Source organism: Eleutherodactylus coqui, chromosome 7 (genome assembly GCF_035609145.1).
Source record: "Eleutherodactylus coqui strain aEleCoq1 chromosome 7, aEleCoq1.hap1, whole genome shotgun sequence".
NCBI lineage: Eukaryota > Metazoa > Chordata > Amphibia > Anura > Eleutherodactylidae > Eleutherodactylus > Eleutherodactylus coqui.
The window spans coordinates 126,652,535-126,666,623 of NC_089843.1; the positions used below are offsets into that span (position 1 = coordinate 126,652,535).

Sequence of the window (14,089 nt, forward strand, 5' to 3'; positions counted from 1 at the left end):
TCTGACCCATCTTTCCCGCATTGTTAAGATCCAGGGATCACAGGTACACTGCTGCTTACATAAAATTCTAGTCTTTGGTGTGTTAACAGTCATTCAAAGCGTTCAAATTTCTAATGAATGCCTATTGAAGTACTTGAAATGTTCACACTGATATTACCTTCTGCTCATCCCCTTTAAAGATGAGGAATAACCATCACCCTTGTTTTTCAACACTATCTTTCTAGTTACATTGTTTTCTTAAGGCCCATTTAGACGCAATGATTATTGCTCAAAATTCACTCAAAAGCCCTCTTTTGAGCGATAATCGTTGTCTAAATGTGCCCATCTTTCATTTTACTGCCAAATGACTACTCAGTTCGGCATGAAATCCATCGTTCAGCAGAACAGCTGATAAGCAGGACTGCATGCTGTACTCTGCCCAGGGACCCTGATAACAGCTGATTGCATTGTCTCAGCTGTTCTCAGCTGTCAGCCCCGTCGGCAGAACAAAAGGAATTTATTCAGAGAACAGCAGGCGGTCCTCTGAATAAATTCAGATCCCGGAGGCTCACATGCTGCTAATTGGTACTAATAGGCATTAGTACCAATTAGCAGATTATGCAAAAATGATCGCTTAAAAGCCATCTTTTAAGCTATCATCTGTGTGTCTAAACGGGCCTTTAGGTAGTACCAGGTTTTATCAATTTCTCTATTGCACACTGCCTCCGCGGAAGAGTTGCCAAACCCAGGAGCAGAGATGTATGTATTTTCTATTGCTTTTTATATGTGTCAGCATTTTGCAAGTTTCAAGATTATTTCTAGAGATGAGTGAACGTACTCGGTAAGGGCGATTTCGCAATCGAGCACCGCGATTTTCGAGTACTTCACTACTCGGGTGAAAACTACTCGGGTGCGCTGTGGGTGAGCGGGGGGTTGCAGCGGGGAGTGGGGGGGAGAGGGAGAGAGAGAGGGCTCCCCCCTGTTCCCCGCTGCTACCCCCCACTCCCCTCTGCAACCCCCCGCCCCACAGCGCCCCCGAGTACTTTTCACCCGAGTAGTGAAGTACTCGAAAATCGCGGTGCTTGATTGCGAAATCGCCCTTACCGAGTACGTTCGCTCATCTCCAGTTATTTCCAAAACTGCAGGGGGGATTGAGCAACACTGAATAGTACAATAGATATAGCCAAGTGATATGGCTCTAATGTGAAGTTAACTAGTGCTATCAGACAGTGAAATGTTTTTGAATCTTGTGCCAAGTTCTACGGTAGTAATGCTGACCTTACTTGGTGCCATTAGTGCAGCTGGTAATAACTGAGGAGCCCCTTGAGGGGAACTCTTAAGCTGCTGGTTGGAGAAGACTGGCTTGTATAGCGCCAACATGCTTTGTAGTGCTGTACACCAGTCGTGGTCAAGATGTCTACTGTTTTTTTTTGTTTATAAATCGATACCTATCGGTTCTAATGGTTGCCAAATTAACCGAACTTGCATATATATGTAATGCTAAATGGGTTGTAAAGACTGTTTTGTATTAATATAAATCTTTTGGCCTACTTGAGGTAGGAGCAGAAACAGTCGTTTCTCTTTTACGATAGTTCTGGTGCGATTATGGATGTTTACAGTTGAATAATAGTTTTTGAAACTTAAAAAGGAAAAAAACGATCTGTATGGGAAAGCAGTCGTAATGCTGTCAGTCAGACTCTCAGAGCTGTAATCTAAATCCCTGGCTGGAATAAACTACAATACTGACTTGTTTACCCACCAGAGGAACATATTATTGCCTCGTAAAGAAGCACAACAGTCCTTATTATTCGCAAGGCATCAAAACCAGAGCTCATAACAGCGACCTGAAGGTTGTTTCAACCTGCATTATTTTTGCAGCATTACAGCTCAAACATCCTAAGGGTGCAGCGCTGAATCTTAAATGGCTTAGTGTTGTGTTTTAGGGGAGAATATGTTGGGTAGCATTCACTTTTTTTTTTTCTTTAGTAATTTGAGAATATTAGACTTTTATTGACAGCGCTTCAAGTTTCAATGAAAACACAGTTTTAGCCGTGAGAAGTATTGGTCTTAATAGTCTCGCTGCAATGGAAAATTATACTTCATTTCATGTGCCACATTTACTAGCATTATTTGGGAGCACATTTCATGGCAGCAGTGACCAATTTATATTTACAGTATGCATTTTTATTTTTAAGTCTTTGATGATTTGTATTATCAATGATTAATCTGAAGCTGATCCTCTCTGAGAGCAGGATATGACAGAGGTAGAGAGGCCGAGCTCTGTGATATATAGGTTTATGTCATTATTTCTGAGTGATAGAGTAAATCCTGACAGGGCTCCTAAAAGAGGCAGTAAGAGTCCTGATTGCCTCGCCCACACAGGATGATTGACAGCTTACTCTGTGCACACATTGATACAGGAAAAGCTGTCAATCTGCCTCAGTGGGTGGGGCAATTGGGACTCTGTGTTTCTTCTAGGAGTTCTGTCAGGATTTACTCATTTTATTACTCAGAAATAATCACATCAACCTATATATCGCAAAACTTGGCTCTGCTCCCTCTACCATATCCTGCTTTCAGAGCAACAGAAGTCACTTGACATGTTTGCTTTAAAGGGGTTGTACCTAGATTTGCATGCAAGCAAGACCCTTCTCAAAATTATACAGGAAAGACTGAGATCGGTATCTGAAGCGGCACTCCCTGATGCACAGGCAGGATTTCGGCGAGGATGTGGCACCCGTTACCATATTGCAAGCCTGTGATGGACCATGGAAAAAGCTTGAGAATACCAAATGAATACCTACAAGTGCTTCATCGACTGCATCAAGGCCTTTGACTGTATCGACCATGACCCGCTATGGCAGGCCCTACAAGAGCTTGGCGTATTGGCACATCTTGTCAGGCTAATTTAAAAAAACACTTTAGACCAATCAAAAAGCCACTGTGAGAACACAGTATGGGGACACGGATTGGTTTGGGATTGGCCAAGGTGTCTGACAGGGCTGCATCCTCTCAACCTTCTTTTTTAACCTATATGCGGAAGTGATCATGCAGAAAATGGACCTAGACGAATTGGAAATCCGAGTGAAAATACGTGGAATAAACATCAACAATCTCCATTATGTGGATGACACAACTCTGCTTGCAGAAATAGAAGCAGGTCTGAAGCAGCTGAAAGTGAAAGTGAAAAAATGGGCCTCTGCCTGAATTTAAAGAAGACTAAAATTATGACAACGGGAAAAAAATGTCAAAATCGACAGAGGTCATAGAATGCGTGCGAGACTTCATCTTCCTTGGCTCAAAAATTGACCAGGCTGAGAATCTATGCCATAAAACGTATGATAGCATTGGGGCGAAGCACAATGCTAAACATAGACAAAATTTGGAAAAGTAGGGATATCGGTATAGCAACTAAACACAGGATAGTGCAAACCACCGTTTTCCCCATAGCCATGTATGGATGTGAAAGCTGGACTGCAAAAAAAGTTGATAGGTGAATTGATGGGCGAAAGCTGCTGCGTATGCCCTGGATGGCGAGCGTAACAAACGGAGAAGTCCTGAATCATATAAGACCTGATATATCACTGTAGGACAGAATGACCGGACTCAGACTCACATGTTTTGGCCATGTAATGCGAGCAGAGTCGCTAGAAAATCTATAATGCTTGGACAGCTCAGTGGTAAAAGAAGACCCGGCTGCAAAAGGACTCGATGGCCGATCCTGTCAAAGCTGATACTGACATGGATATCACACAACTGAAAGAAGCAGTGCAAAACCGAAAAACATGGAGGGAGGGAGCCTTTAGTGTGGCAGAGGGTTGTGAACGGCTAACAACAACCACCTAGATTCACCTACAACTCATCCACTGGGGTCTCACCAATCAGACTTTTCTCACCTATACTGTGATAGGTGATGTGTATCTTGGTACAACCCCTTTATCTGTTGACAGTTGTATATGAGTGGGTGTTAATTGAGGTAAAATGTAAACATCATACTTTTTATGGCAACACCCGAAAGTTCTGCTGCATATTTTAAACCATTACAGCTTTATGCTAAGCCCCATTAGTCGAGCAATAATTAATATTTACAAAATTGAAAGCATGTAAGTCAATGGAGGAATTTTCCAAGAAAAGTAGTAACTGTGAATTGTGTTATTTTCCAATATTTGGAGAAAGAATTGAGTATTAGAGGTGAGCGAATATACTCGTTTCGAGTAATTACTCGATCGAACATCGCGATTTTCAAGTACTTCCGTACTCGGGTGAAAAGATTCGGGGGGTGCCGTGGCTGAGCGGGGGGTAGCAGCGGGGAACAGGGGGGAGCCCTCTCTCTCTCCCTCTCCCCCCCCACTCCCCGCTGCAACCCCCCACTCACCCACGGCGCTCCCCGAATCTTTTCACCTGAGTACGGAAGTACTCGAAAATCGCGGCGCTCGGGCGAAAAAGGGGCGTGTCCGAGTAGGTTCGCTCATCTCTATTGAGTATCGTTGGGCATTGTGTGTTTTTTTTATATTAGTGTTGCTGTAACCATCCTAAAAGTACTCCTTAACATTAGATTAATGTTGGGGTTCTGGCCGATGAGAGCATACCAACTATCCCCCTGTGGTCAACAATGGGGAAACAAGGATCCTGTTTTATGATGGTAAATGAGCCTCTATCTGAAGTGTCTGGCAGACATTTGTCTCCCACCGACCATTGAAATAGACATGCAAACACAGCCTAGCATGTACCTCTGGGGGAGAGGACAAGGGAAATATCCTAACTACCAGCATCTATCTTGTGTGCATTGGCACTGATTTTTTCCTAGACTTAGAGGATTAATGCATTAAATCTGCATACCAGAATGAAGTCAAAGAATCTTCATGAGTGCTCTCGACCAATGATGGTGTATTCCCTTGAGCATGTCTGGCCAATTCTTAATAATTTGGAGGGTTTCTCTGTGAACCCATGTGAAGCAGAAGCAAGCAGTAATTCAGGCTTTTAAGTAATCCTGTATGTTATGTGCAATTATAAAATCTGAAAAATGCCAGCCTGATCACATAATTTGACCGTTCATGCTTCCGGTGGGAGGGGTCTGTAGAGTTTGTTGAAAATGTTTTCTGGATCACAAGACTCTCCGTCCAGATGCCATTTACAAGTCCCATGTTTCATTCATAAACATGATTGCTTAACAAAAGAATACAGTTTATTATATCTTCTATTTTGCTGGGTTTTGCACATGGGTTTGCCCTGTTCAGCCATAAGTTTGAAGCTGTCCAAGGATTGCTCACGAGAGACGTGTTGGCAAAACTCAGCCAAGTAAAAGTAGCTATTTTTCAAAGAGTATTTTGTTACCAATAACGTGATTTGGAAGGCGAATGGAATTTAAGGTAGAGGAAGAATTAAACCTGACTTCTGTTACAATTTCTGACTTTCATTGGAGCCCTTTCTCTTCTTTCCTTGCAATATATTTATTAGTAATGTGCAGCAGCTCCTTTTGGCGATGTCAAGATAACGTTATAACAAGATGAGCCGAGCAGGGAACTCGCTCTTTATCAGCATAATTAGGGCAGATATTTGTTGCTGTGTGTTCATAGCTAAACATGCTGATTTGACTGGATGAAGTAGTTGATTCCATCCATTAAGCCGGTCAAAATGTTGGAAATTAATTTTGTTCTTTGCTTTGTTTTAGTTGCCAATTTTGTGCCATTGGTAACCTTACTGATGAGTTAGTAAAATGGCAAGAAGCAATAGTAATGACTGTTGATGTTTTTTATATATTTTTGCAGCCAACAACACTGGAATGCACAGACGGCAAATCTCCGACCTTTTAGATCAAAGTATCCAGGTCCACTCTCAGTGCTTTGTGATTATAGCCGACAATCGCTTCATATTAGTGTGTGGCTTTTGGGACAAAAGTTTCCGAGTGTATTCCACTGACACAGGTATGTATATAATATGTGTTTTATATCTGTCTGACTATCTTTGTCCTCTTCTTCCTTAAAGTAGCAGCTCCAATATCATATAGCATTTATCCCGATGCTTCACTTGCATTTCTCACATTTTACATCTTAAAAGTGTTGTCCAAGATATTGAAAAAGTTCTGTAAGGGCAGGAAAGTGCTAAAATAACAAAATAAGGTGTACTCACTGGTTCTACTACCGCTTTGCTCCAGTTCTTTCTGCTATTGCTTTATTTACAAGACTGCAGCAGTGATTAGCCAATATATACACATGACCACTGTAGCCAATCACTGGCCTTGTGATCCCGTGCGCGATGCTGCTGAAGCCAGCAATTGGCTGTAGCATCAGTTGTGTATACTGGCACACCACCACTGTAATCATGTAAACACAGCCAGGACTCTAGCAGCGGCATTGGAGCTGCTGGGGATTGAAATGGGGAGTATATATTTTTGTTATTTTAACCTTTCTTGCCCTCACAGAAATGTTTCAATATCTTGGACAACTCCTATAATAAATTTAAAAAAATCCTGCAACTACATTATTAATGCAGGATTATACAATCACTTTAGCCCCTTGTGCATTATTAGAAGTAACTGATACTATGCAAAAAATAATGTTTTGTGTCAGAATCCATTTGGGATGATTCTGATACTTTAATGAATGCATTTATTTTTCCTTGTGGAAAATATACCAAATGTAGATATTTTGGTGTGAATTTTTTTGACACATGGTAACCTCGCTTCCCTGGAAATGGCAAAGGAATATTCTCCTTGCCTTCCTAAATGCAGTTTTTTTCCCCCTCTTGCACATGTACATTTGAAGGATTTCACAGTATTTGTCTTGACATGTGGGACACAGGATTAACACTTCTGTGAAAGCTGTTTGAGAAGAAACTCTACCGTGTGTTTCTGATTGTTTAATGGCTCCGGTTCTCTTAAAATTCCCAGGGATTTTTTTTTTCTACCATCCAGTTTAGTCGGAGCCATACACATTTTAGTCATCTTGTGACAGGCGTGCTTGCATCCTCCGAGATCACTTATATTGGGAAAATACCATTGCTTTCTTGCTCTGTGAGCTGGAGCAGCAGGGCAAACACGTGCGCACGCCGTGTAATGTATAGCGGTGCAGCACAATAAGTGTTCTATTCAATTATATTCTATCACTTCTGAATATAGGGGCCCTTTTCTTTTTTAGCATTCCTTGTTTTGTTTTTATACTTGTAACAGGAAATTCTTGTGGCGTAAATCATTTTTTCTAAGTAGAGCCAATACAGAAAAGGCATCATAAACCCTCTCCTGGCAGTGGGAATTATTTTCAGGCGGCCTTTTACATCCAGCGGTGCTAAGGGCCTGTGTCTGTTTTCCTTTTTCTCCTTTATTTCTTTTTATTTGCAACAGGGCTGTCAAATAAAACTGAATAAGTAGAAAATGTGTTCTGTCAAAAAAGGGAAATACTGGTGTTCGAGCTAACATAATATTTTCTGTTCTTGCAACAAGAACTTATCTTAAAGACAGTATACAAGCGGGGCTGGAATAGGGGATGTACTTAATGAAAACAAACATTTAACTTGTATTTGTTTGTTTTAATCTTTTTTTAATCTGCATATTTTAATATTTAATTTTTAATATATTTTTTTTATTTTATTTTTAATCTGGCAGTTCAGCCTCAGTGAATTCATTGTATTATATCTATCCATCCATTTTCTGCATTTATATAATTATATACATATAGAATGTAAATGGACCAGAAATTACTTTTCTTTTTAAGAATTGATATAGTTAAGTATAATTTTGCGAATAACTATTTGCTTGAAGTAAGGGATGTATCATTTAGATATTACGGCGGAGCACCATTTTATGTAGCATCATTGCAGTATCTTAATGGCAAGCACTTTAACCTGATACTTAATATTGTTTTAAAGCTAATTACTTATTAGACAATATTTGACTTATTAGACCTATATAATAGTGTTGGCACACTGGAAACCTTGATATTTTGTTTAATACAGGAAGTGAACTGTATTTCCATGAATTTCAAGGGTTGCCGTACACAAAAGTATCAAGTTCAATTATGGGTTAACAAAATGCCTAAAATGAAAGGTTTCTCAAGAAACACATCGGTTTCAGCAAAATTTAAGGTGCCCATATACCTTAGCTGATCATTCAGTTGGCAAAGATCCCTCTTGTGCACCATTATACCTGTGCATGTCCTCCTCAGCCTAGGGTCCAAGTATGGTCAACAGGAAGAGGGTAATAAGCTGCTACCAGACACCTCTAGTGCTTAGTTCGGAACAGAGGATTGGAATATTGAATCAAAATGGGTCCACTGCTTCTGATAACTATCATCAGGGAGAGTTGGGACACTTGCATACACATTAGATGGTCTTCCATTCCTACAAAATCGTTGTGTTCGGACGACATTCGTCTAATATGTATGGTCAATTTTATAGATTATATTATGCCTACTACAGAACCTGCGGGGTAAGGCATGACAAAGGGATTCTGTGTGTCTTGTTTGGAACCCTGTGTCATGCAGTCCCCCTCCCACACACACACAGTCACAACTGACTATAGTTTGAGGAACAGAGGTCTCACAGGTCATGAGTTGTAGCTTTCCTTAAATTACGCTTCTGTTTGGTGGGTAGAATGTGGAAAAATACAGACCGTTCCAGGACAATGACCACATAAACTAAGTTGACATAGACAGATATTAAATCTTGCAAATAGAAAGAGTCACCTATAAAATGGGCAGATGATTTACACGGCATGTTGGGTGACTGGCATAAAGTAACATGAGTTTATTTAAGGCGTTCACATCTTACATGTATTCTCCACTTGATTTGGAGTAAATAAAGGGATTTTGCTCAATGCCTTCTATAAGCTTTGGTGCTACCGTAGTAAGGTTGGATTTATGAAGAATGCAAGTAGTAAACCAAAACCGTTACCTGTATTGTACAACCTTGTGTCATCCCCTGTTGTCTGCACATGATTAGTGCCAATATCCGTAAGCTGCAGAACAGTAATCTAAAGATCAAATTAGATATTAGAAAAAACTTTCTGACACTGAGGGTGATCAATGAGTGGAACAGGTTGCCACTGGAGGCAGTGAATTCTCCTTCAATGGAAGTCTTTAGAGGCTGGACTGACATCTGTCAGGGATGACTTAGTGAATCCTGCACTGAGCGGGGGGTTGGACCAGATGACCCTGCAGGTGCCTGCCAACTCTACCATTCTATGATTCTAAGCTATGTAAAAACTTGTTCAATAAAGAGGTAAACAGAATACTATCTATGATGAACTAGCAAGGATTTTTGCCACATTACAAGCCTTGTTGGCTCTTGTGGGCTGAACGTTACTGTTAAGGCTTAAAGGTCAGTCAAACCTTTGGGAAAGATCTACTGAACCCATTGGTTGAAATTTTATAAACCTATAGAATGCCAATATTTGCAAGATATTAACATTGGAAATGGAGAATTAATGTGAAGTGTAATAGGTATGAAATAAAATGCGTTAGTAATAAAATATAAGATCTTTCAAAAACACTGACTCTATTTAAGTCAATATAAATCTGTACATTATAGTTGAAAACTCCTTATGCCTTTAGTAGAAAAGGTCTGCTAATAGGAACCAATTTCTATTAGCCAGAGAAAAACATCTGCTTGTGCTCTGGTGGACCAGGTGAATCTATATATCACTGATGCCCGGTGACTTGGGTGCATTGTAGCAGTGAGACCACACACAGTGGCTTTGTTGCGGGTTTTATCTGGGATGTGCAGTGATTTTTGGAAACATTAGACCTCGGCATTTTTGTTGTGTTTTTATAAAAATCGTTGCAAAACCACAGCATATGGCCTCATACTAGACCTGCAGGGGACTTGAATTATAAGGCTAGGTTCACATAACGTCTTTGGGGTACATTTGGCTTAGATGTCTGGAAAATCTCCAGACGTGTGTCTAACGTGCCAATAGACTTCAATAGCAAAACGTATCCAAAAAGGGTGTTCTTTTGGCAAACGTTTGGCCAGTTAGCATCTGGATACAGTTACTTCAACTGTATTGAAAAGCATGATCGGCATTTCAAACAATCCTGCCAATGTGGTGTGAACCTGGCCTAAGCAGCTACTAGCAGATTTTAGGAGGAGGTAAGCACTGTACAGAACTTGTATCTTCTCTTTTAGGAAAACATCAAATTCGTCTTCAATTCACTAAAAAGAAAATAACCTTTTTAACTTTTTTTTTAATCAGATGACTTAAATTCCATATCAGATTGTGTGCCAGAAACAAGAGTCTGTCATCATTTACTACTTATTTTAATTTCAATTGAATTATAATGTATATTTTAGTTTTGAAAAGGGATCCGCTTATAACCTTCTAGATGTAAAGCAGAATGAATACATTTGTTTCCTTCAGTTTGCTTATTTTAATAATGTTTGCCCTTCAGATCAGGTAATCAAACTATTATTGTTACAGGCAAACTAACTCAGGTGGTGTTTGGACACTGGGATGTGGTCACCTGTTTGGCCCGATCTGAATCTTACATAGGAGGAGACTGTTACATCCTCTCAGGATCAAGAGATGCAACACTGTTGTTGTGGTACTGGAATGGCAAAAGTAACGGCATTGGAGACAATCCAAATGGTAAGTAGTTTCCTGCAGAATATTACTGGCTTAAAGCATCCTATTATATACAGTCATGGGAGAAAGGAAGGACACCCCGTAGAAAGGTTTGTTCTCGCATATGTTAAGATATGAATGTATGGCCCTTAATGCAACAGTATATAAACATTATGTGCTTGAACGAAGACACTAACGAAATGACTTTTCAAAAATATATTAAACAAAAACTTTACAGATGTGATATGTGAAAATAAGTATACCAATCTGGAAGAAATCTCCTTTGTAGCATTGGCATTTCTATTTTATATATTGTTCTATGGCATTTTGAATAACTTCTGCTCACCTAATGTCTATATCCTGTAATATCATGGCGCTCTAGAAAGACATCTAGTCCCCTCTTAAACTCCTCTTTCGATTTTGCCATCACCACGTCCTTAGGCAAAGAGTTCCACAGTCTCACTGCTCTTACAGTAAAAAAACACCCTTCTTCTGTTGGTGATGAAACCTGCTTTCCTCTAGACGTAGCAGATGCCCTCTTGTTACCGTCGCAGTCCTGGGTATAAACAGATCATGGGAGAGATCCTTGTATAGTCCCCTCATGTATTTATACATAGTTATTTGGATGCCCCTTAACCGTCTTTTTTCCAGGGTGAATAATCCTAATTTTGATAGCCTCTCTGGGTATTCCAGTCCTCCCATTCCGTTTATTAATATAGTTGCCCTTCTTTGTACCTGTTCAAGCACTGCAACATCTTTCCTGAGCACCGGTGTCCAGAACTGTGCGCAGTATTTCATGAGAGGCCTGACAAGTGCCCTATATAGTGGGAGGATAATGTTCTCGTCCCTCGCCCCTATACCTCTATTAATGCTCCCCAAGACTTTATTTGCTTTTGCAGCGGCTGATTGACATTGATTGCTCCAGTTAAGTCTACAGTCAACTAGTACTCCCAGGTCTTTTTCTATATCACTTTTCCCTGGCAGTACCCCATTTAGTGTATATTAGAGACATCCGTTTCTCCTGCCCATGTGCCTAAACTTACATTTATCAATATTGAACTTTATTTGGCATTTTTCTACCCAAGCCCCCCCAGCTTATCTACGTCCATTTGTAGCCGTACATTGTCCTCCGTTGTATTAATTACCTTGTGTAATTTTGTATAGTCTGCAAATACCGATATTTTACTGTGCAATCCCTCTATCAGGTCATTAATAAACATTCTGAACAGAATGGGGCCTAATACTGAGCCCTGTAGCACCTCACTAGTGACCGTGGCCCAATTAGACTACGATCAATTTATTACCACCCTCTGCTTTTTATCACTGAGCCAGTTCTTTACCCAGATACACACGTTTTCTCCCAGTCCGAGCTGTCTCATTTTATATATCGGCCTATTATGTGGCATGGTGTCAAATGTTTTAGAAAAATCCAGGTATACGAGATCAATAGACTCTCCCAGGTTCAGCCTAGAGCTTACTTCATTGTAGAAACTGATCAAATTGGTCTGGCATGATCGACCCCTCATAAACCCATGCTGATAAAAAGTTATACCATTGTTTTCCTTGAGGTATTCAAGGATGGCATCTCTCCAAAAAACCTTCAACTATTTTTCCAATTATTGAAGAGAGACTTACCGGCCTGTAGTTACCAGACTCCCTCCTTGACCCCTCATTGTATATTGGAACCACATTGTCAATACGCCAATCCAGTGGTACAACCCCGGTGTCAATAGTGTCCCTAAATATAAGAAATAGTGGTTTGTTGATCATGTCACTTGGTTACCTTAGAACCCTTGGATGTATTCCATCCGGGCTCGGAAATTTGTAGATTTTTTTTTTTTTTTTTTTAACCGGCTCTGCACTTCCTCCTAGTTAGGCAGATGATATTTTGCAGGGTGTTCATTTTGTCCCCTGCATCTCGTGTGGCATTTCTTTTTCCTTCGTGAATACACTTGAGAAAAAACTATTTAATAGATTCGCCTTCCCCCATCATCTTCTATGATTTCTCCTGCATTATTTGTTAAAGGGCCAGTGCGCTCATTGGCAATGAGTTTCTCTATTCTATATTATTCTTGACTAAGAACGCAATTGCCTTGTGACCACAGCCTCTATAAATGTGTAGTTTTTGGCAAAATGAACTCTTCCTGCTTTTCTTGCTTACTGCCAAACAATAGGAATGGGGCACAAATCTTAATTCACTCAGTTGAAATCTTTCACCCATAGAATGTATTTCCAGTTTCAACAAATATTGTACTGCAAATATGTTACAGTCTGAATTATTGTATATAGTCCAGAGCCTTATTTAATTGTACAAAGCTGAAATCTCCCAATGTTCCTTGTTGTCTGAGTAGATGTACGGAGATTCCCCTGATGATTTGCATTTGCTGTATTCTTTCTGTAGTCTGTAAAATAATTTGCATGATGATAATAATCTTCAACAATACTGAGAGGGGAGTGTCTGATAGCAAACTTGTTGACTGTTTCCCCTGACAGCCAGTAAAATTGTAAATACATCTCTAGAGTATGATGCACCGTTACTCAGGCGCAGTACAAGATAAGTGATCAACTTCAGAGGTACTCAACATTTAGAACATGCCTTGATGAAAATCTACCCTGTAAACGAATCCATAAAGAGATCCAGCCATTTTCAGATCATCTGACCACATCTGTACTGTGTGCACAATATATAATTCACAAACCATATATTCCTCATCTGTTTTTCTTTAGTTCTGCAGGGTTGCGCACAGAATTGATCAGTGACTGCAGCTTATCTCCGTTATCGGAGAGCCACCCTCTTATAAAGCTGCACCTCTATCCATCATGCTTTACGCTGATGCATTACTTACTTCAGATTGGCTGCTGTGTTAGAATACAAGCCCAATAGGACAATTTGAACTTAAAAATGGAGGGATTATGGATTTGCTTTTTAACATTAAACGATACGTCATAAGTGTGCAACAGAAGTTTAATAGGTGGAGCTACTTTAGTTTCAGTTGTATAGATCCTACGGTACAACGTAAACTCTTAGTAAAGCTGTGCTACCTGCCAATATTATGCTGTAGAAGAGGTCAGGGCAGTTGTGTGTGATCTTCATATACAGATAAGATGTGGCATACAGAGCTGCAGTTTCTTCATACCATAAACAAGAGTGGAGCCAGAAAAGTATCATTCGCTTTTAGATAGATTTCAACTGCATTGTTTGCATCTACAGTAAATGCAAAGCGTGAACTCGGTCATAAAGAAGATTTCTAGAAGTATAAAAAAATATAACTTTCACTGCATCCAATGTTACAATCATACATTTGTCAGTATCCCCCCGAAGTCTCCCCACTGCGTCACTCTCAGGAATCCCAAAGGTGAGGATATTACCAAGATTGTGATCATTTTTATCCCCCAAAAAGCCTCTCAGCTGCCCTTAACCACTAGATAACTGTCGGTGAACACCTCTGTTCCCCAGACTACTAATTGTAACTACTGACCTTCCATTGTTAACAAAGATCTGATGACTATGTATCTGATTCTACACCTCTTTTATTTCATGATAAGGTGAGAGGA

At 40.0% G+C, this 14,089-nt stretch overlaps 1 protein-coding gene across 2 annotated transcripts in view; it reads left to right on the forward strand.

Moving 5' to 3' along the window:
- LRBA (LPS responsive beige-like anchor protein) overlaps nucleotides 1-14,089 on the forward strand; it is a 503,130-nt gene that overhangs the window by 448,252 nt on the left and 40,789 nt on the right. For both annotated transcript variants that reach the window (XM_066573657.1, XM_066573658.1), the window contains 2 exons: nucleotides 5,748-5,903; nucleotides 10,391-10,558. In XM_066573657.1, coding sequence (XP_066429754.1) covers nucleotides 5,748-5,903; nucleotides 10,391-10,558 — 324 coding nt within the window. The remainder of the gene's footprint in view (nucleotides 1-5,747; nucleotides 5,904-10,390; nucleotides 10,559-14,089) is intronic.